Source organism: Cyanistes caeruleus, chromosome 3 (genome assembly GCF_971803275.1).
Source record: "Cyanistes caeruleus chromosome 3, bCyaCae1.hap1.1, whole genome shotgun sequence".
NCBI lineage: Eukaryota > Metazoa > Chordata > Aves > Passeriformes > Paridae > Cyanistes > Cyanistes caeruleus.
This window is the reverse complement of record NC_141703.1, coordinates 90,658,584-90,681,149: the sequence shown is the minus strand read 5'-3', so window position 1 is coordinate 90,681,149 and position 22,566 is coordinate 90,658,584. Positions and strand designations below refer to the sequence as shown.

At 42.0% G+C, this 22,566-nt stretch overlaps 1 protein-coding gene across 2 annotated transcripts in view; it reads left to right on the top strand.

Annotated features, from left to right (window-relative positions):
* The window catches only part of CHD1L (chromodomain helicase DNA binding protein 1 like), a 25,635-nt gene extending 3,069 nt beyond the window's left edge, over positions 1-22,566 (top strand). The window contains exons 4-23 of one of the 2 annotated variants that reach the window (XM_023941050.2): positions 1,158-1,272; positions 1,621-1,652; positions 3,719-3,800; positions 5,042-5,204; positions 5,559-5,714; positions 6,803-6,895; positions 7,364-7,460; positions 8,690-8,763; positions 9,857-9,967; positions 11,556-11,670; positions 12,085-12,238; positions 13,337-13,502; positions 14,820-14,965; positions 15,334-15,497; positions 16,095-16,300; positions 17,340-17,438; positions 18,602-18,672; positions 18,929-19,043; positions 19,284-19,392; positions 20,090-22,566. In XM_023941050.2, coding sequence (XP_023796818.2) covers positions 1,158-1,272; positions 1,621-1,652; positions 3,719-3,800; positions 5,042-5,204; positions 5,559-5,714; positions 6,803-6,895; positions 7,364-7,460; positions 8,690-8,763; positions 9,857-9,967; positions 11,556-11,670; positions 12,085-12,238; positions 13,337-13,502; positions 14,820-14,965; positions 15,334-15,497; positions 16,095-16,300; positions 17,340-17,438; positions 18,602-18,672; positions 18,929-19,043; positions 19,284-19,392; positions 20,090-20,168 — 2,347 coding nt within the window. In that variant the 3' untranslated portion in view covers positions 20,169-22,566. The remainder of the gene's footprint in view (positions 1-1,157; positions 1,273-1,620; positions 1,653-3,718; positions 3,801-5,041; positions 5,205-5,558; positions 5,715-6,802; positions 6,896-7,363; positions 7,461-8,689; positions 8,764-9,856; positions 9,968-11,555; positions 11,671-12,084; positions 12,239-13,336; positions 13,503-14,819; positions 14,966-15,333; positions 15,498-16,094; positions 16,301-17,339; positions 17,439-18,601; positions 18,673-18,928; positions 19,044-19,283; positions 19,393-20,089) is intronic. The other variant, XM_086882824.1, reaches the window with a different exon arrangement.

The following is a 22,566-nucleotide window of genomic DNA, read 5'->3' as shown; positions in this document are numbered from 1 at the left end:
GTCCCTTCAAAGTGATAAAAAGTAAAAAGGGAAGCTGCTACTAAACCAACAAATCAAAGCAGACTATGCAGTTAATGCATAGTTTTTACAATGCTGTGGCATTTGTGAGTCCATCCATCCTATATGTCTATATGGCTGTCTTTCAGTCCAAATGCCTCCACTAGCTCCTTGCTTTTTATTGATTTGTAACCCTCCCTGCTCAGCCTCTCTTAGGCAAAATCTGCTGAAGACAGCCAGGAATCCTCACAATGAAAGGTAAGACCCAAGTTGGGGGGCATGCTCACATATGCACACAAAATACATCACACCTGTGCATGCAGCCCATCCTCACTGGGGTGACTGTGCTGATGGTGTGTCTGCTGTGCCTGAAATATGTACATTTGTGGTCTGTAGCCCAGGGATTCATTTTAAGAGAAAGGGCTAGAAGTTAAAGGTTAGAACAGAAGTCTGTCTGTGTGGCCGTCGGCTGATGCTGTCTCTCAGCATCTGATGAAGTCACCCAGGTTACATTCTGAAGTGAGCTGGCCTGATTTGGATAGACTTTGGGTTGGAATAGTTGTGAGAAAGTGCATTCCTTCATAGATCAGCAGTGCAGCTTTCCAGAAGGAATGTTAGGTAAATAACAGTGGTGGAATCAAATGAGGAAGAATTTTATGGTCCCAACAACTGGAACTGGTTTTACCTGCTTTTTTGACTGAGAGAGTATATTTTTGAAGCCCTGACTTGGATTTCTTTGCTGCAGACATTTTTTGTTTTTATTGTAGTGTGGTTCAGGCCAATTCTTTGGCCTCATTTGGGCCAACTGTATTTATTCACCTGCTTCTTATGAATTTTTTTTTTGGTTCAAAATAGCAGTTAGGTCATGAGACTGATTTTCAATCAGTTTTCAACCTGCCTTGGACTCTTACACCTAGAAGAATGCAGGTTTATTTAGGACTTGTCCAAACCAGAGCCAGCAGCTGAAGTGCCAACCTGAAGTGAAAATCATGAGGGAGTGAGATTCAAAAACTGACACCCAGACACATCTCACAGGGGTGTAGGGTGTTTGGATAGGAATCCTCATTATCTGTGCAGTGTTTGATAATAAGATCCAAGGTCATAAACACATGAAAAGACTTAGCTTGGCTCAGTGTTTTTGCTCTTTCTCTTAACAACAGGTTTGCTCCAAGTCTTTCCTTCATAACGTATGTAGGCAGCAAGGAAGAGCGACCCAAACTGCAGGAGAATCTGAAAGAGAACTCTCACTACCATGCTCTCCTGACAACATATGAGGTACGTGATGTCTTTGTCATTTGAAAGGTGGGCTCAAGTTTTCCTCATCTTTTTGATTCATCTGTACCACCCCATGCCTTGTCAGCCCACCAGTTTTCTCAGTTTTACTCTTCCAATTTTCTTCCTCCCTCTCCCTGGGTGGAGTGTGAGTGAGAGGGTGTGTGGAGTTAAACCATGAGATGCTGAAGGTGTCATGTAGCTGTCATGTTTTTTCCCTCAAGTAGTAAGTGCCTTCATTCCACTCTGCTCCATTTCACCGTAGTTTGCAAGCAGACAGAAAAATGCTTGATTTTTTAATTGATGTATTTACTTAAATCATAAATCACAGATCATTTTCTTTCATTGCAGATTTGCCTGAAAGATGCAGCATTTCTAAAGTCGTAAGTCTTTTAATTTCTTCAAATTTAGGTCTGCATATCTGTCAACGATCTCTTAAGTGGAAGTTTGTATGTGCAAGATTCTGTGTAGTTTCACAAGAGAGAGGGGTGTTATTGGCTTGTGATTAGAACTTTTCCTTTTCCAATTTTCAGTCTTTAATGTCAGCTAAAATATATGTGAAATTCCCTCAAGGACAGTTTTCAAGCCAGTTAACTCAAAGCAATATGACACATAGCGACTTAGAGCAGTACATTAAGTATCAGTCCAGCAGAGGACATCCTCAAAAATGTCAGGTTGTAAAGGTATTAGTTGCAAAATTCACTGAAACTGACCTGCATTATATAACAGTGATAAAGTGCTAATACCATGTCCTGAAGTTTATTGCCTCCAGTCAGAACTGTGGAGGGCCCATGAAGCAGTATGCATTGTACAAAGACTGATTATTCAGCTGTAATTCAGCCTGTACGAGGTACTGTCATGGTCACACAGAATTCCACAGGAGTCTGCACTTGATATGGGGAGGAATTTTCCTTTTTTCTTGGCAGCAGTGCCAGTGCCTTGCAATGGTGTTGTGACAGATGCTGGGGGCAGCATCATTACATATATGTAATGAATGGCTCAGTATCTTTGGAGAAGCAGAAATCCAGTGGCTCCCACTGGTACAATTTTGTGTCTGTCAGGACTAGTCGGGCCCACAATGGGCACCCTCCTGTCTTTCAGCAAAGTACCTGTCTTTGGTCACTGCTGGAAGTAGCAGACTGTGCTGCACACCATGGTAGAAACCAGGTCTAAGGAAAGGTAGTCATGACTATATTGTCCTTACAGTTTCATAGCATGTTCTGTGTTGCTATATATTATTTTGTTCATTTAAAAGTGTAGCCCAGGTTATGTAGCACCCAGGGAGAGCAAGTAGCCAGCCCTAGTATCACAGAAACGTTACCTCCAGAGTAATGTCCTACTTCTAAAGCTAACAAATAACCTCAAAGCCATGTCACTCAAATTTCAGTTTTTACCCTTTAGTCTTCCTTCTGAAAAAAAAGTGGTTGCTAATCATTTGTACCTTGTCCTGTGTGAAAGCATTTGGAGCACTTTGTAAGGGTGGGTCAGAGTTATCAGATGTCTGCCCACTACTACTCCTTACAAGCAGTGTAACAGCACAAATGAGTTGAGCAAGAGCCATGCTCTGATGGAATAGATGAGGGATCAGACTCTGCTCTGCACATGAGCTTCTGCAGTGCCTCACAGTGCAGAGTCCTTCTGCAATTCCGCTCCTGAGCTTGTAGAATAAGAGTAATGATGTTTGATTGTTCTGGCAATGGAGAACCTCTCTGATACAGCAGAGAGGGAAATTGAGGCAAACAAAAAGGCTTTTTGGGAAGAATGTAGGTCACTGTGATTTCAGATGTTGTATTCCACTGCAAAAGGAGAGAAGTGTGTGGATGAGAAAAGATGGAGGTTCATGCTTTTCCTTCCCTGGAAATGACTCTGATGTGGAAGTTAAAACCTGTGTGATAAGGAGGCACAAACACTGAGGGTTGAGAAGACGTGGAGTTGAAGCCTAGTGGATCTATGGGATCACCAGTGATTCTGCAGCCTGGTTGAGGACACTCTGCATAGAGCATGAACACAGAACACAGAATAAGTTGAAGCTCCTGTCTGGTGATTTGCAAAAGCCTTAGGATCACTCTTCTGTCACTGCCTCATGATAGTTGCTGGGTTTTTGCATGGGTGCTAGGGCCTAGTTTCATGTCTCTTTTTCTAAATCAGAGACCTCCTTGAATGTTCAAGTAACTCGTGTTTATGTCATTTTCCTGATAGTAATGGGGGTGGAGAGAAAAGCAAGAAATTCAAGTGAATTCAAGTCTTGATTTCAGAAAAAATCCTGTGTTGGCCCTTCAAAAACAGCACCTGTGAATTCCACCCCACTTTTGGTGTTTGCTTGTTGTTCATGGGGTGGGAGCCCACCTCAAGTTGAGCCAGGCAGAGCAACCACTTACTTCGGTCTTTTTGTACTTACAAGAATGAATTGTCATCTCCTAACTGAAGATGCTTTTTTTGGCTTGTTCAGCTTTAACTGGGCTGCCTTGGTTGTAGATGAAGCACACAGACTGAAAAATCAAAATTCTCTGCTTTACAAGACACTTTCTGAGGTAAAGTAATTCTTTTATCTTCTAGGGTCTTAAGACTTTTCCCTTTTCAGATTCTCTGTTTATTCACACAGCATTAAGCCCTGAACAATCACTCATTTCCATCAGAGCTTGTGAGCAGATTACCATATTTAGTGGCAAAGAGATAAAGGCCTTGTTGGCTTTGCATGGCAGTGGGCAATATTTAGAGCTTCCCTCTCATTCTGCTTCATGTTTGGGCTTGCCATGTTGGAGCAATTTGAAAGACTTGAAACAGTGAAAAAGCCAGACATGGTGCTGAACCACAGCTGTGCTACTGCAGAAGTCTGGCTGACCTAAGCAACAAGAGGCCATTTCCAGCTCTGGCAGGGTAAAGGAACCCTTGCCTAGCTCATGAGACCTCAAGTTTTGAACTACTGAGTTCCACTGTCCCATTTAATTTGTTTACAGAAATTAGGAGAATTGCTCTGGTTTCCAAAGGACCCTGCCAGAGTAGCACAAATGCCTGAGTGAAGGCTGTACTTCTTGTCATAGCAGTGAAACATCTGCGTTTGGTGTGTGCTGGCATCAGCAACAATGTACTACAATTCACCTTGGAAAGTAGCGGGTTTTTATTGAATTCCTGAAAGTCTTACATATTCTGAGCATACTGTCCATGATGTCTGTAATTCAGGAGCTTTGGTTATAATCAGAAAAATAGATGTGATTCACCCCATCTCCCCATATAACCTATTTTTTGTTACCAAACTTGAGAGAAGTTTGTGTTTTTCCAAAGGTAAACATATTTCCCAAGTCTCTTTATGGGGATTACTGTAAGCAATGTGGACCAGATAATGTTGCTGTGTTTGTCAGAGTTACCCAGGAAACAGAAATGGAACTTAGTCTGACGCAGTTTCATTTCACTGTCCTATTCCAACTGCATTTTCCAGTTATCCCTCCCAATCTAACATCTAGTATGTAGTATTAGACTGTAGACTGCATGGACCTGAGCATTTTAATACAGTTTTGTACTTTGTACTTATTTTGCTTACACTGAATTCCTTGCACTGGTGCCAGCCTAGTCAATTTGGAGCTGTTTGACTGTCACACCATACCAAGTGTTGGGATGGTTTTGGCAGATCTGCAGCATTCTGCGAGCAGTTCTGTGCTGCCTCTGATCTTTTAAGTTAAGCTTAAGAGTGGTGTGGCTGGACTTGTGTACTAACTAACTTTTCAGTACAGATGCTTATTCCTAATAATTATGTTTTATTGCTGCTTTTTTTCAGTTCTCAGTAGGCTTCAGCCTGCTACTCACAGGTACTCCAGTCCAGAACAGCCTTCAGGAACTGTACTCCTTACTCAGCCTTATTGAGCCTGACATCTTTCCCCAGGAACAAGTGAAAGAGTTTGTTGAGTATTACCAAGCTATTGAAAAGGAGAGTGAGCCTGGTCAGTAATAAGCAGCATTGTACTTCAGTCAGAACCAGCTTTTATCTTGAATAGGAAGCATGTTGAGTCCTCTTTATTTGCTTTCTTCTAACGGTTGCAAGCTTTAAAACAAAGCCACAAAACCTAATAATTACTTTTAAAGCAAGAGCTACCTTAATGTAGTTTCTAAATGTTGCAGGTATGCAGCTATGTTTTGGTTTATCTGTTTGTAAAATCTGTCTTGAATGATTACACTAAGAGATGTGAGATTCCTTTTACATTTATTTTGAAAGTGTACTTCTGAAGAAGTAGAAACTCCTTACCTTTAACACAGTATTCTCCTTTTTAATTTTATTTCTCCCTGCCTCTTCATAGCCAAAGAATTGCACAGTCTTTTGCAGCCATTTCTGCTTCGGAGAGTCAAATCTGAGGTGGCTGCAGAGCTGCCAAAGAAGGTGGAAGTGGTTCTGTACCATGGAATGTCAGCTCTGCAGAAGAAGTACTACAAGGCCATTTTGAAAAAAGATCTAGGTAACTGGGCAGTTTGAAGTCTATAAATTATTTTTAAAAACAAAACTAATTCCTGTTGTACATGCATGCTCTGTTGTAAAGAAGCAGAAGTTACTTTGGTCTGCATAATATGTACAGAATAAATATGCCAATTTTGGGCTGCTTAATTTTTGATTTTAACTTCTGGCAAAATAAGAGACATATATATTGGTCTGTTGCTCAGGTATTGTGAGCTAGGAAGGGTCGGTTTGAGGATCTGCTTTGAGCCAGTCTCAAAGTAATTAAAGTAATTTAAAATACTTACCACAAGGTAAGCCTGCTCCTACTGCATGTTTTTGTATTCAGACAAAAGGGTGCTACAAGAAATTTTGGATTTGTGGTTCTCTAAAAATTTTGTAATAGTAGCACAGATGCCATAAAGCAAACTTCAACCTACTGGATGCAGACAGGAGTTTTTTGGGAAGCTGCAGGGTTATGTAGACAATGCAACCACTACCATTGTGTGGTTTGTGACTGCTTATTTGTCGTAGGGAAATTAAAACTGGGGAGTTAGAGAGCCTTTGTTCTTCTAGGGCTTTCTAGAACTTTGCATAAACTTCACTTGGAAATCTGAAACTTCATCTTGTACTTAGTCAGCATATGTGTATGCAGTTCTTTTTGTTCCTCACAAAAATGCAACTCTTCTTAATGTCCTGGTTGCCCAGGAGATCTTGATTGTACTGTATATTTTTATCTTTTTTAAATGAAAATGAACTTCACCAAATTTCTTTCACTTATTTTGATGTTTCACTCTCAGAAAAATTACAGTGACCTTTTCCAAGGAGTCCAGAAGGTTCAGTGAGTCTGAAAAGGCAAGGTAGTGCTTATCACAGTCTTATTTCTAAAAGCTTGTCCAAAAAGTGTGAGGGAAATTATTTTTTTTTTGGTCCATGAAAACAGATGTATTAGTCTTGAGATGGGAAATTGAAATCCAGATGTGATATACAGAGAGAAATACTCCAGTGCTGAAGCACTTCAGAGCAGTGCTTAGTACCAAGACATTCCCAGTCACAGCCATTAATGGAGCATGGGCTTCCCTGCTTTGTTCTTTTCTCTGGTGTTTGTTCCAGATGCATTTGAAAATGAAATGGGAAGGAAGGTTACACTCCAGAATGTCCTAATTCAGCTTCGGAAGTGTGTTGCCCACCCATACCTGTTCAACGGTAGGAAAGCACTGTTCTCTTTTGAAATGGGAAAAACACCTTTCTTGATTTACACAGTGGTTTTCTACTATTAGTGTAATGCTTAAAAGAAACAAGAAATAAACACTCTTGTACTTGAATCAGTAACAGCTGTGAGTTTGTGATCAGTTCCAGCACATGACAGTTCATCAGTAATGACAAATAAAGTAGGAGACTGTGTGAAGTCTGAGTTTCTGACTGCAGCTTTCTATTTCTATGTCTTCTCTCATCTAAACAAAGAAATCACTTTTTGATTTCACTTTCACATAGCAGAAATGCTTTGTGAACTACTGAGGGTGTCATTTAGAGATAGAGAAGGACCATCACTTCTCAAGCAAGCATTGTATAGCTCTGCTCAGTAAACGTGACAGTGCTGACACACTGAGGTTGACCACATAATTTTTATTTCTGCGGTATTAACTCTGCTTTTGAAATGCCTTTCTGTTCCAGGTGTTGAGCCAGAACCCTTTGAGATTGGAGACCATATTGTTGAAGCCAGTGGCAAGATGTGTTTGTTGGATAAACTCCTTTCATTCTTGTACGCTGGGTATGTCATGTTGGGATGGGGTTGACATAGGGAGAAAAAGTAAACTGGGAAAGAAAACTACTTTATTTAGCCATAGATTGGGCAGTTATTTATCACAACACAAACACTGACCTATTTATTGCACATTACTCACTACTTGAAAGAAGTAAAAGAAGCTGTATTGGAAATGGTAGAGGAACCTTGAAGATTTTTGTAGCTTCCCTTTAAGCATTTCTCAAAGCATTTGACTAACTCTCTCACATGCTCTCATATTTGCCATATCTGAGAACCTGGGACAATAACCATGTGACTTGGTATTCAGCGGATCTGCTTTGATTGTGAGTTTCCTGAGAGTGGTTTCTAATGCCTCAGTTGAGTTCTTTTGTGCTAGCATGTCTGTGTTAGCCTGGGAGGCACAATCTATGGCAAATGTGAAAAAGAGAAACCCAAGAATAAGCTGAGACTTCAGAAGTTTTGGAATTTTTGTTCAGAACCCTTTGTGTTGTGCTCTGGTGAGTTCAGAACCTGGAATCCAAAGATCAAAGAACAGAGCTTCAACAGCCCTTGTGAAGTTCTGATGTGATTTTGTTATCTTTGCCCTGTTGTGTCGCACCTTGTGAGTGGCTGCCTCTCCATTGAATGTCTTTGCTGCAGGACCATCCCTGTTAAAATTCTAGACTTGAAAATGTGTTCTGCTCTAGGGTGAAGTCTGATTTTAACAGAGCACTGTCTAAGGCCTAGGGCTGTGAGGGAGGAGAGTTGATTTCTAGCACACCTTTGTAGGTAGAGCTTGATCTTTGAGGATCATTTGCTGGAGAAGGAAATGTTCTTCTGTCACAAAGATGCTGATACTACATTTTCCCAGTATTTCAGGTGCACTGTAGTGTGTGATTTGAGAGCAGTCATGTGGTGAAGAAGACCTCGTCATGCTTGGCTGAAGCTGGGGGTCCTTTTAGACAGGCTCCTCACCAGGCTGTATCCAGCCAGCAGCAGAGCTGTGCCAGAGCCCTGTTACTTCTCTGTGACTCCACACTCTGCACAGGTCAAATGATGATGGCAAATAAAGCTTAACTGGTTACATTTAGATGTGGAGCTGAAAATGTGCTGGGGGAATGGGCCACGATTCTGGGAGGCCTTGCTGTGTAGCAGGGACTAATAATGACTGGTTAAGCTATTGTGACCCCCCCCAGCACACTGTGAAATACTGTCACAGTATGCTGAGATCACAGGGTTTCTCGTTCTTCTTGCAGTGGCCACCGTGTGTTGCTCTTTTCTCAGATGACTCAACTGCTCGATATCCTGCAGGACTACTTGGACTATAGAGGTATGTTCTGCACACTTTGATAAGAGAGGGCTTATCCTAATGATCTCTGCCAGATACTGTTCCTGTGATTTTGGTTGATCTGCCTGGATGGAGAAAGGAATGTTATGAAGTTTTTTTGGTTCTTACTAGATTGGGACCATATTCCTGCAGCAGCTCTGTGAGTTGGAGAGACTTGAGTTCAGCTTTTTGCTGTTACCAGCTTCCTGAAATGAGCTGGCCATTAAGTGTTGTTCTTCAAATTAGCTTCATCTTTTGTGCCTTGATGAAATGGAGCTAACAAATGGCAGGGTAGCAATGTTTCATTATCTACCTGTGTTCAGTTGTGTACCTGTGCCCTGAAGTAATTGCAGTAAGGGCAGTAGGCTTGCTCTAGATTCACTTTGTCCAGTACAAAACACAAACTGAGCCACAGTTATACCAGGAAGTTAATTTTTGATTAAAACAGTTGTTGACAGTGGGGCCCCAACATGTCTGTGAGGGCAGGTTGGATCAGACCATTTTTGGCAAGGTTAGCAATGTGTTCTTGGGACATTTTCTTTTGTTTCCATCCACGTGGCTCCATGCCTGCTGAGGATTTCCCATGAAAGAAGCTTTTGTTTGGTGTTTATGGTTTTGGATGACTAGTAATGTAGGATAAAACCAACTGTAGTGCCATATCCCATACTACTTGCTCATAGCAAAGCACACACTAAAGGCCGTGGGAGTTTGGATAAGGAGGATCTAATGGTTGTTATCCTGTTTTGTGGGGCCAACAGCCAGCACATTATAGTCTGAAATGGGACTGTGTGCTAATGTTCTTTTACTTGGGCTCTGAATTTTCCTGTTGTGTTTCCAAGCAGTAAATTAAATGCTAAGAGTCTCTGCTTCAGATTCAGCTAAATTACTCTTTACTAACAGTCAATCTGGAAGTCAAGGTCATTACCTCAGTTTATATGAGGTTTAAATGGGAATAAATTAAGGAGTTGAAGGCAATAAAATGAGAACCAAGTCAGGAGGATTTGGCACAAAAATATTCAGAACAGCAATGAGACAATAGAGAATGAGGTAAGAGGGTAAGGTGAAAATTCAGAAACATTGACGTTTGTTTGGAAAGGCTACAGCTACGAGCGGCTGGACGGCTCTGTTAGGGGTGAGGAGAGACACCTTGCCATCAAGAACTTTGGTCAACAGCCCATCTTTATCTTCCTGTTGAGCACCAGAGCAGGTAAGGAGAGACAAACAACCCATTTTGCTTCTGCACTCTTATTTTATTCTCTCTGGCAAGGTTTTAGGGAATTCTGAATCCTGCAGAGCCTGCTTGTGTGGGGGATTTTTGAGGGAGACAGGACACATCCTGAACTTGGGTCTCTCATCTAGGACATCTGGTTTCTGTGTGTTCCTTTTGGCAGCTGATGCCAAGATCCTTTTCGTATTGCAGCCTCTTGAGTTTATTTTATTCCAAGTTCCATAATGCCTGTCTCTGTGCCAGTTTGAGCTTAAGGAATCTCACTACCATTTCATTTCTGCAAGCATCCGACTTTAGGCAGGAACAGACTTCCTTTAAGTAAGCTGGTGGAATTGTTTCTCAAGTTTGCTGAACATGGACATGCTCTTTAGCTGGCAGACAGACTGAAACAAGATCCTTCTACCGTCCTGAGGCTGCAGAGAACTCCGTGGGACTGCCATCTGTGCTGTTTCCCCTCTTCACTCCCTGGGCAGATCTGTGTCTTCTACACAGTTTCAAACTTCCCTTTCTCTCTGTTCAAGCAAGCACAGAGCCAGGCTTCTGCTTGTCTCCAGAGAAAGAATCCACACTGCTTGGTCTCAAACATCAAACTGGAGCCAAGTCAAGTCTTCCTTTGGGCTTCTGGTTAGACTTGTTTTGATGAGCCTGCACCACAGTGCACGGAGGGGAGCACACAGGAATAGTGAAGACCCTAAGGCTGGATGTGTGTCAGGAGTTTGTGTGTCTCTCCCCACAGTGCCTGAGCTCTCTCTCCCATGCCAGCCAGACTCAGGGCTGTTTTTTACTGCACACTGCTATGTCTGGCCAATACAGTACTGCTTGCATTCAGCTGGGAGCAGGTGTGCTAACAGGATTGCCATTGCTGTTACATTATGGACAGAGATTTTCACATGTATGGCTGTCTCCACTTGCAGGGATATTCTGATTACAGGGAGGGTGTCCTGTCATGAGCTGGGGGAAATGTAAGGCAGCAGGCTGTCCCCTCTTTAACTATAGCACGTGGTCACAGTAGAGGTATTTAAAAATATAAAACTTACTTTTTTTTGTCTTTTTATTTCATGAGAGCCCAAGTTCTAACCTCAAAACCTCTAAGTCACATAAACGCCTGGGCTCTGGTTATTGTATAGTTTGGCTTGGTGTTTTCCACTGTTTCAGTGGTATATTTACAGCTGGTTCTGTACTGCAGCCAAGTGATGACTTGGGCAGTCCCTTGTGGCTTCAGGGAAGCCAGTCTTTGCAGGGGTAATCTCTCTGCCAGCAGATGAATTATGTCTATGTTCATCAGTCTTGACAATCAGTCCCTTTTGCATTAGTTCACTCACACCCTATGTTTTTTGATTACATTGCATTGTACAGCTTCTTTTTTGGACTGTTGCTGGAAGCTGGAAATGGAAGATTTACCCATCTGTTTAGATCCTTATGAGACATAGATTTGGGTTTGAGAGATGGATTGGATTAGATTAGATACAATTGATCTGATCTGACAGAACTTCGCACAGCATAAATTCTCCAGCTTCTTTATTTTCTGTTGGCAACATATTTTATGACCTTTTTCTTTTGTTTGTAGGTGGAGTTGGCATGAATCTGACGGCAGCAGATACAGTTATTTTTACTGATAGTGATTTTAACCCACAAAATGACTTGCAAGCAATAGCAAGAGCTCACCGGATTGGGCAGCACAAGTGAGAAATGTCACTACTTGTGGTTTGGTTGCTGACTCTTGGCCTCTCAGTATTACTTTCCCCTTCCATAGGTTAAAGTATGAGGATAGATTCAAGATCAAAGGGGGGCAGAGAGGATTTTGTGCCTTCATTTTCCAGCTGCAGCCTCATACAGTTTTGTCCTTGTCATGTATCCAGGGTGGGAACTTTGTAAATTTGGAGTAGGAGATGGAGGGTGGAGGTTTGCCTGCACTTTTGCAGTGAGCATTTCTCCTGTGTCAAGCAGAATTGTATCAGCATCACATTTCTGCAGATTGTTTTTTGCTCATTTTGTTCTTGCCCTCTTTACCTACCAAAGGAGTGAGTGAGGGGATAGTAAATACCTTAGCACCTCAAAACAAAGTAAGTAAGGGGAATTTTCTTAAACTTTTCAAGGCCTGTAAAAATTATCCGTTTGATTGGGCGAGATACAGTCGAAGAAATAATTTACCGAAGAGCTGCCTCAAAGCTCCGGCTGACCAATGCCATCGTAGAAGGGGGGCAGTTTGCCCTGGGAGCACCCAAGCCTCAGGGAACAACAGAGTTACAGGTAAACCAGGGTTATATCCTCAATTTGACTCCAGTAGCCACCTTAGAAATGTCCCAGAATGTTTCTGTGTTTACATCACATTTGAACCTCTGCAAACTGTTGTGCGTTGACATGCCAGCTTTTGTATGTGGGAACCAAAATGACATCCCAGGTCCAGACAACATCTGATGTTTGAAGACAGTTTTTGCAATTTTGAAGTGCGTTCATTGTGGAAAAAGGGTGTGTTGTCTTGGAGAAAAGGGGAAGACAGGACCTTTCTTTGTCTTACTTGTTTTTTAATTATAATTAGTGGAAATTATAAAAGGTGGAAGCTGACTCATTTTTTCTTGAACTGGTCTTTCTCTGGTGCTTTTCTCTCACAAACAGAGCTGATAAGAAGTCAAGCGATAACCCAGTCAGCTTTTGGTTGTTAGTCTGAAACTTGGTCAGCCTTCTTCTGGCCTCTTGGCAAATACAGTGTCTCAGGAGTCAGGGCATGATTTATAATTCTGACCTAAAAGCTGAGGTTTGTGTTGAAAACTTGGCTTCAGAACATCAAGTGAAGTGACATTTAAGGGGAATGTATCCCCTGTGTGCAGCTAAACCTAGGAGAGGTTTGGATTTAGTGTATCCTTTCCCCCTCTGGCTGCCCTCCCTGCCCCATTTGTATGTATCTCAGCAATTATCGTTTCTGTGGAAGAAGTGGAACTGAGCCCATAGGAAATTCCATGCTGATATTTTTCTCCCCCTGGATTTTTATGGTATTTAGGCTTTTGTTTTAAAGGGGTTAAGGGCAAAAGCAAGCCTGTCCTTTCTGGCTATGAAGAAGGCTGCTTGAATGCAGTCAGTACAGTGCTATTTTGTCATTTAGCCCTGAAGAAAAACGACTGTTCAAGTCTGAATGAGTTCTGATTGAGGGAGATATGTTGTTGGGGCTTGTCCTGTCAGGTGTTGGGAGAATGGGCGATGTTAAAGAACAAGTATTTTGACAGGCAGCCTTAAAGCTTAGGTTCCTCCACTCATACATCCTTTGCATTTAAGCCTGAGAAGTTTGAGACACTGGGATTGACATGGAATTAGAGGACAATAATACCAAACTTCCCCTTCTCTTTGTTAAAGCTGAGTGAAATCTTGAAATTTGGCCTGGATAAATTGCTCTCCTCTGAGGGAAGTACTATACAGGATGTGGAGCTGGAAAACATCCTTGGAGAGACAAAAGGAGGGCAGTGGATAATGGACACTGTGCTGCCACAAAAGGAAGAGAATGAAGAGGAGGATACAGAGAGTAAGTTAAGACTCTAAATAGCTGTGTCATTTGAGTGCTGGTAGAAAAGGCTTCCCAGGCAGGGGTGCCATTTTTCAGGTGAGAAGAAGAAAAGTAGAATTGTAATTAAGTTACTTGGATTTTGTTTGTGGCCTATCCACAAACTTTATTCCTGAATTTTTGTTGGTATTTTTGTTCTTTTTTTGTGTCCTTATTTACTTGATTGTAAGATAATATTAACAATACTTGCCCAGTTTTGTTGGCTGAGAGTTGAATTCCTTCTGTTTTAATACCTTAGATAGAAATTACTGAGAAATGGGGAAATATTCATATTGTAGCTACTGCTTTTCCCACAGAGAACTATTTAGATCTACAATTTTGGAGATATAATAGTAACTTAAGGAAAGCTGTATAGCAGGTGTTTCATTTTTATCTCCAAATAAAAGATTATTGGCTATGGAAATCCAAAAGGTGAGATGAGAAATGCAGAGTCATGGTGTCTGTAGAACTAAAAGAAACCTACTCTGTCTTCAAAATGCTGCTTTCCAGCCCAGATGTCATCCAATTGTGATTAGCTTTTCATAGCTCCATAATATATGAAAAGAAATTCTAAGGATACTTCCCTCTTCCAGTGCCTTCTTTCCCAGAGAAAGACTGATTTTTTTTCTGGGTACACAGTAGCAATTAAATACAGGTTTGTGACTGAAGCTGAAATGTGGCTCTGCAGGACAGTTATCGTCCATCCAGCTGCAGTTGCCAGCAATGAGTAATTATTTGCTGAGAGTTAGAAAAGAGTGGTATTTTCTGATGGTGACTTAAAAGAGGGGCAGTGGTACCACACTGTGTAATAGGTGTAGGGAAAATAACTCACGTGGTGAGCAGCAGCCCTGCGCTGCCAGAGTTCTGTGCTTTCATTTCATTTGGGAAGTCAAAAGCAAAAATTTGCTATCCCTTTTCAAGAGCTGCCTGTAACTACATAGCAGAGCTGAATGAATTCTCCACTGGCAGAGATGGACTGACCAAAGAGAACAGCAATGGAACCACAGTTTAAAATAATTAATTAACTGAAATAGGAAGAAAGCTTCCTTGCAATCTAAACATCTTAACTTATCTTAAATTAAAAGCTTTTGTCAGAGGAAGCAAATCTTGATTCTCTTGTTTCTACAGGATACTGACTCTATACCAAACTCTATACCAAAAAATCGTGAGAGTGAAGATGTTCTCTGCTGAGGGTAGAACAATGTAACAGAAGAGCCAGATTTTTTCTTTATCTCACTGTACATTTTAGGTGTTAGTAGGTTTCAGTTTCTTTTCATGCTTTTAAATTATTTTTTAAAGATCACATGTACGTGTATGAAGGCAAAGATTATTCAAAAGAACCCAGCAGAGAAGACAAAAAAGCATTTGATCAGCTTTTGGATCTTCAGAAAGCATTGATTGAAGAGACCAGCAAGGAAGGGAGAGCTCTCCGGAACAAAGCAAACGTAAGGCAGATGTGACAAGGAACATGATACTCTTTCATTTGCTTGTGGAAAATGAAACTTGGCAGTTTTCTCTCTTTACCTACAGCTTGTAGAAGGCATGTTAAAAGATTTGGATGTCAGTGTACTCAAGTTGGCTCTGGAATCAGGGCTTGACAATTCAGCAGTTCTGCTAACAGACCTGAGATACGCTGTACAGGGCACTTCTATAAACTCAGGTCACAAAACCACCTATTATCTGACAATTGAGATCTGATGATTAGGACTTGTGGACAAGTAAACAAATGGGAAAGGAATGTAGGTGAAGTTGGGCATCAGGCATGGCTTTAAGATGAGCAGTTTGTTTCTGTGATACCTCTGTCTTTCTCCAGGCCCTTCTTACAGGCCTCCGGGAGCAGTCGGCCAGGAGGAAGCACTTGCTGAGTGAAGAGGAGCTGGAGGCTCGGAGGAAGAAGCGCCAAGAAGCAGCAGCAAAGAGAGCAAGGCTCATGGAGGAAAAGAAGGCAGCAAAAGCAGAGGCAGAGCACAAGAAAAAGTACGGTTTGTGTTGCAACTACTACTTGTAAACTGATGTCTGTTGCACTGTACTGTTGGAATGTGTGTGATTGATGGAAATAATATGTTCAAACTGCATAACATGGGGATGTGAAGGTGGAAAATGGCTTAACTCCCTAGCAAGGGTTCTTTCCTCCTGAATAGCTTGCCTGACTTGACTTTAATTCATAGAGAATGGCGTGAATAAGAGCCCCATGTCTGACTGTGCAGTCAATGAGCGTTTGGGAGAAGCTTTCTGAAATGTCACAGTTGGCCCCTATAAATTGCCACATCTGTGGCTCTGGCACATCTTAACTTTCTCTTTCTTGTTTCCCAAGTGTTCTTCCTTTTCACCACCCCAAGTAGTTCCTTGTCCTTTGTTGTGTGCTCACTTTTTCTATGCCTGCAATTGGCATATCACATTGGCGTGTGGCTCCTAATATAAATAAGAACTTTGATAACTGTTGTTCTCACCTAAAATGGGGAGAGAGCAGAGGAAATGCAGGTCTAGGCCTCCTGTGTTTCACTGCAATGATTTAACCAAGCTGTGTGCCCCCACCTTTGATCTTCATTGAACATTCTCTTCTCTTGGTTTCAGGATGGCCTGGTGGGAGGCCAATCATTACACATCTACCTGCCTTCCTTCAGAGGAAAGTGGCTCTGAGGAAGAGTTTGAGGATGAGTTGGTACAGAATGTGGATTTAGATTACAAAGATGGAGACCAGAACTATATCAAGTATGTCATGGGAGATGTAACCCACCCCCAAGCAGAAGAGGAAGATGCCATCATTGTCCATTGCTTAGGTAGGACTTGGTAAACAACAGGAGTATTGTTGGGTGGGGTGAACAAGGGAGCTGAATTGTCCCGAATGGTTCAATAGTTTCTAATTCTGAAATAATATGGACTTGAGTCTGGTTTAATCTCAAATAGTGCAGAGGCAATACAGCCTCTCCATACTCCAGCATGTGTAACCCACATAAGTACTACCAAGGTGCAAGGGTCTTTGTATGCCCACTCTGGATTTATGGGGAAACCTCTTCAAAGGTGCCTGTAGGGCTTGAAATTTTATATCTGTGACTAAATGATGTCAATTCCTGAGAGCAGGGCCTTTCGTTTGTCCTGTGGAAGCTGTAGGGATCAAACTGAGATACTGAAATTCATCATCTTTTTCTGGTCAGCAGAGAGAGACAGACAATTCCAGAGGCTGAGGTCAGAGTTTCTTGGTGGTTGTTTCTCAGCACTGACAGTACAGAGGCTCTAGGCTAGTCTCCTAATTTAAGGCCCTCTTTAAAGACATTAAAGCTGAGGGAGATAAAGTCACGGTACAGAGTTCCTCCTGAAGCAGTGCTGGAGCTGTTTTCTGTCCAGGGCTACAGCAGAATATCATCATCTGCTTTGGCTTATGTTATACTCTGTACAAAAGCTCATGTTTGAAGTGCAAATGCCAAGTAGAAGTGAAAGACTGCAAATACCAAACACCTGGTGTGGGAAGCCCAAGGCACCAATCTGGGTACATACTACATGCATTCTCTGTGTACCTATATGTATGTATGTGAGGATACTGTCTGGTTTATGTACTTAGGGCTAGTGCTTGTTTCAGTATTCTCAGTGGACAGTAAGGAATTTTTCTGCTGAATTTTTCAGGAAGCTGTGATAAGTTTGTTTTTGTCCAAGGCTGAGGTTTATCCTTTAGGGTAGTCCCTTGAATAGTGGTTGACTTAAGTTTGTGTGTAGTTCCCATATCTGGTTTTGATAATCATTCATTGCCTGTGTACAGAGCAGGTGCCTTTCCTGCAGGGGTGGTCTCCACTTCTAAAAGGAATCGAACTTGTTTCATTCTAGATGACTCCGGCCGCTGGGGAAGGGGTGGTTTATTCACTGCTCTAGAGGCTCGTTCTGATCAGCCAAGAAAAATATATGAGATGGCAGGAAAGATGAAAGGTAAGAGATTAAAATATGACCTGAGGCCAAGATACTCAGAAGAGGTAAAATCCCACTGACACTGACACAGGAGTGAAATGCCTGGATACGTCAATGCTCATGTGTTTTTCTCTGGATATGTGCATCCCTAGCTCTGAAAGTAGTACTTCAGCAGGTGCTTTGACTTGGCTTGTTTGGAGTGTGAGAACTCTGTCTAGAAGCTGATCACTCCAATCCATCCTGCAAGTTGTCGCTGTATTGGGAACGGCGAGAAGAATGACACAGACTCTCTTGGGAGTCGATCAGGAGAATTTTCTCTGGTTTATTACTTCAGGTCTTTTTTATAGACCAATACGTGAAAAGTACAGAAAAGAAAACTCTTATTGGTTAGTAAACTAACACATCACCATCATTGGTCAGTGGGGTTCACCACCCCTCGACTTTCTCTTGCCAGAAAACAAGGAACAGACAAACAGCACCTTCAAGGCTGCTTTCTGTCTCTGAGGATTGTTTTAATTCCTCCCCATGATTTCCAAGGCCACTTTCTCAGGCAAGACTGGGAAAGTTATGTGGCCTGTAATTTCTACAGGCACTGTGCTCCCTGCATCAGAGTTGACATCCATAGCAAGTCATTAAAAAAAGGGAAAAAACTCCAAACCATCCTGCAAGTCATAAAAATAGGAAAAAAACTCCAAGCTTGTACATTATTCACAGAACGTTTTTCACTAAATAGGACAGACCACTGCATCTTCTGTCAAAGTGCTTTCAAGAAGGATGAAAGCCACCTCAGGCACCATTCAGCTGAGGCTTTGCTTCCCTCCAAGCTCTAATCTTTTCCTGAGCCTATATTAACAATTCTTGAGATACCTGCAGCTGATTAGGAATTAATATCTTGCAATAAGATGGCCATGTTATCTTTCTAATTTCCTGGGAGATGCTCTCTTCTCGTTTCAGTGTCTCTCTTTCCATTTGTTGTCTTTAGCTGTGTGTATGTGTGTGACTGTGTGGCTCAGGGAGGAAAATGTTTGTCTTGCTTCCCTGGGCAAAGGATCTCTGCTGAAACCATCATGAGGAGATACAGTCTCAGAGAATAATACAGAATGTGACAATGAAATTCACTGGCTGCTTGTTTAATCTTCATGACTGTTTTTTTTATTGTTGTCCTGTTCTTTTTTTCTGGACAGACCTGGAGTTAGGAGGAACCCTACTATTCCCTATTGATGATAAAAAGTCCAGGAAAAAAGGACAAGATTTGGTGAGAATAAGAAGCTCTTTCCTGTTTTGCTCTATCAATATGTTTTTGAAGCTGTGTGAAATTAACCTTATGTCTTTTCACAATAATGGCACTGAATTACTGAACATGGCTAAGTTGCAGTTAAATATTAGAGATTATGAGTTCTTTTCTTCATTTCTTAAAGCTAAAAATTAATAATGCAATTTTCCAGCACTGTCACTGTATCTCTTAGTACAGTATATAGATTCCATTTCAAATTTTTGTGTTTTCTCCTTAGCTGGCCTTGATTATAGCTCAGCACCGGGATCGGTCCAACAACTTGTCTGGCATTAAGCTGCCAGCTTTGGAAAAGGGCCTAAAAAAGATTTATTTAGCAGCCAAGAAAAGGAATGGTAAGTGTTTGTGCAGTAGAATAGCAGATCCATACATGTGTAGTTGCACCTAAAGATGATGATCAATTTCCACCTCTCTGTTGTTTTTTTCTGAAGTGAAGTGAGATCTCAGTAGCAGATAGGTTGCTCAGAAGTATATCTTCTGTTCTTTGTTGGGTAGCTTGAAGTCTTTTTCTAGATTGCTTTCTGTACGTGTTTCTTCTCCTGAAGAGTGTGCACTCTCTGTTCTCTCCTTCTCAGCAACAGTGCATCTTCCACGGATCGGGTATGCAACAAAAGGCTTCAACTGGTACGGCACCGAGCGGCTCATCCGAAAGCACCTGGCAACTCGGGGTGTGCCCACTCTTATGTATCCTTTCAGAGTGTGTCTCGTTCTGTTCACCATCCAGTACTGAAATGATCCTGTAAATATCTTGGTAAATGCAAAGCAATGAAGTAAGGCAAGGCACAGATGCCACAGTCCAGCTAGAAAACGTGGCTTCTCTCGCTTTGCTGTCAGCATCCAGCATTTCTGACAGCATCCAGGTACTCATTCCACACCGGAGACTTAGCATTTTAGGTGATAATGACAGATGAGTGTGATTCAGCGTGCCTGTCAGAATTTGTTAGAACCAGGTGCTAGTCCTCTGTTGACAGCATGGACTACCTGTATATGCCACATCTGTGGGGGACATGACTGGAATTTCAGATTAATGGAAGTGACTCAGAAAGCAGCAAAAGTGAGAATTTAAACAAACATTACAATGTTCCGAGCAGGTGATAGCCTGCTTTCTTGACTGAACATGATGAAAGTTGCTATGTTAGGACAGGCTTAGGAAGGCTTTCACCTTCCAGGAAAGGAAGCAGTTTACAAGGAGGCTCTGTTTTATCCCTCCTCATGGAAGACTTGCATTTGCTGTACTGTCAGCAATTCTGTGAAACCGAAAACCTGAAACAAAGACAAAAGTATTCAGAGCATTCTGGCTCTCTTCCTTGGTAAATCTGGTAGTGGACATGTTATCTAGTATTTGTTGACACTTGACAGCATTTCCTTGACTTTTTATTAGATATTACTTCTCTAGGAATAAAGGTTCTTCCTCTGCTTCACAGCCATATTCATCTTCAACAACAGTCTTAAAGCCATGAAGATGTAGTAATTTCACCAAGAGCATGCACAAAAAGTGAGCATCACTCAGGCAGTCCATGTGTGTTCACGTCAGAAGCATGAATTGCACTGCCATTATTCACACCTGTACCTCTCTGCTGTGAATGGACCCAACATTTGCATGTTGTCAGTGGCTCTGGAGTGGAATGAGACTCTCTCTGGCTTCAGAGCCCCAAGAGGAAGGATCTTGGCTCAATCCCAGATCTCTTTTAGAGATAGAAAATTAAACTTTTAACTGATGGTCCACTGTTATCCCTTACATTAAGTTATTGTTAGGGCTTGGAATACAGTATTGTTTAGCTGTATTTCCCTGCCCCCTCCCTCCCTCTCAAATTTCATACCTTATCTCACTATACCTCTTTTCAATCAGCATTTTAGCGGTTACCTGGCATTCAGTCTACATGTCCACATATAACTCAGCAGAAAGGAACCTCTCAACTGTATGACAACCCCACAGGATAAACTTTTTATACTCTTCTGATTTCTCAGAAATCCATTTGACTTGCATTTGTTCAAATGTAAAATTTGCCTACCTAATCATGTGGTTATAGACTAGCAAAATGCTGACCAATATCCTTGGCAAATGTGTGCAAGGCTGCCAAAATTTGACACTGACTATAAATGATACCTTTCCTTCTCCCACAACTCTTGTTTCATTACACAGCTTTTTGTTGCAGCTGTGGGGCAAAACCGGTTCCTTACTACTGTCTAAAAAACTGTGTGAAAGGTTCCATGACCCTTTGATTCACTTCTTAGGGCAGAGTTTTTGATGTTGGCTTTGCTCTGCTGCAAGAGAACTTTCCTGTTTTTGACATTGTTGACACTATTTTTGGCCAACATATTTTTGGGTGTTTTTGTACAACCCAGCAATAATAGCTCTCCTAATGAGCGGTGTGACCAGGGAGACTGTGAAGTGCCAAACTTAATTCAATTTAAATTTCATCTTCCAATAGGAAGTCACCCCACAAGCAGTGGAAAGTATGTCCCTAAATATCTCATTGCCAGCATACATCTCACTGTCTGCATTTACACTGCCCCTGTGGCAGTGTAATAAATAATTCCAGGCCTGCCATGGCTCATCATGCTGTCTGGTGTGCTCCACACCAGGAGAAGCCCTCCTGAGCCGGGTGCTCTGTTGTTCACTCTTGGTTGTAGCAGACAACTCCATGGGATTCATTACCTCCTTTGACCCTGCTGGAGCTGAGAGCAGCCAGTGCTGCACAGCACCTCTGTGGGTAAGACCTTCCTTGCAGCTGTTCCCAGGAACAGCCCCCTCTGCATTTGGCAAAGTGCCTGCAGGATCAGAGTCCGACTGTGAGCGCTTGGAGAGGTGAGAGGTGGTGAGTGGATGTACCTTGTTTTCCTCACTCGCTCAAACTGGCCCTCTTCCAGCGGGCCGGCTGGTGGCACTGTTAATCAGCTGCAGCAGCTCACAGTGCTTCTCCAGCCTGGAAAAACGCTCCGTCTTTCCCAGAATTAAAACACCAATTACGCTTTTTTCTCTTTGGCAGCTTGACTGAACACATAATTTCAGTCTGCAGACTCAAGGCTCTGTTCCTCCACCTCTTCTTTTTCTTCATGTTTATTGCTTTTTGTTAAAAGCTTTAGTTCCCAAGTATTCCAGTGTGTGCCGTCTTGTTCCTCAGCGTCACGCACACCTACAGGTTCTCTGGCCACCAGTTGCACATGAGCAGAGGATTTGTCCTGTGGCTGGGCCCCCCTGAACAGACTGAAGTAGTGTGTCTGTCCCCACTATGGCCAGCTATTCCTTTTTGAGGCCTCATGCTTTTCTTTGTTTCAGCCTCTGTCCTGTGCCCTGCTATGACTGACTAGAGTTACAAGGGAGGGAAGGGCTGACTGTTAATGTCCCTTACCCCTTAAGGTCTACAGGGAGCTGAGAGGTACCTGTAACACAGAGGAAAGGTCATGGTATGTAAGAGATTCTAGCCCTTTAACTCGGGGGCAAGTAAAAAAAATCAGGTTCTCTTCTTCTCTCATCCTTTTCACCTGTACAGGTGAAATCTACCTTTTTTCCCTTTAAATATACTTAGGAAGTGCTTCTGGAGTGTGGGGACTTTGTTGTGGGTTTTTTGCTTTCTTTTGTTTTTTTAACAATATTCTTTAGTATTATTTGAAGCTGCTGAACCCAAAGAAAAGCTCTACCTCTGTCTGCTTTGAAATGGAGGTGAGATTTTAACTGAATCCTGAATTGGATGTTGCAGAATCTCAGCCAAGCAAAGTTTTTCTAGTGTTGCTACCCACCACCATTTTTCTTTATTTGGGCAGAAATCATGTATTTCAGATAATTAATTCCATAAAGGGTTAAACAGCTTTTATACAAGTTGCTATACAAAATAAATGCATCATGCTGTTTCTTCA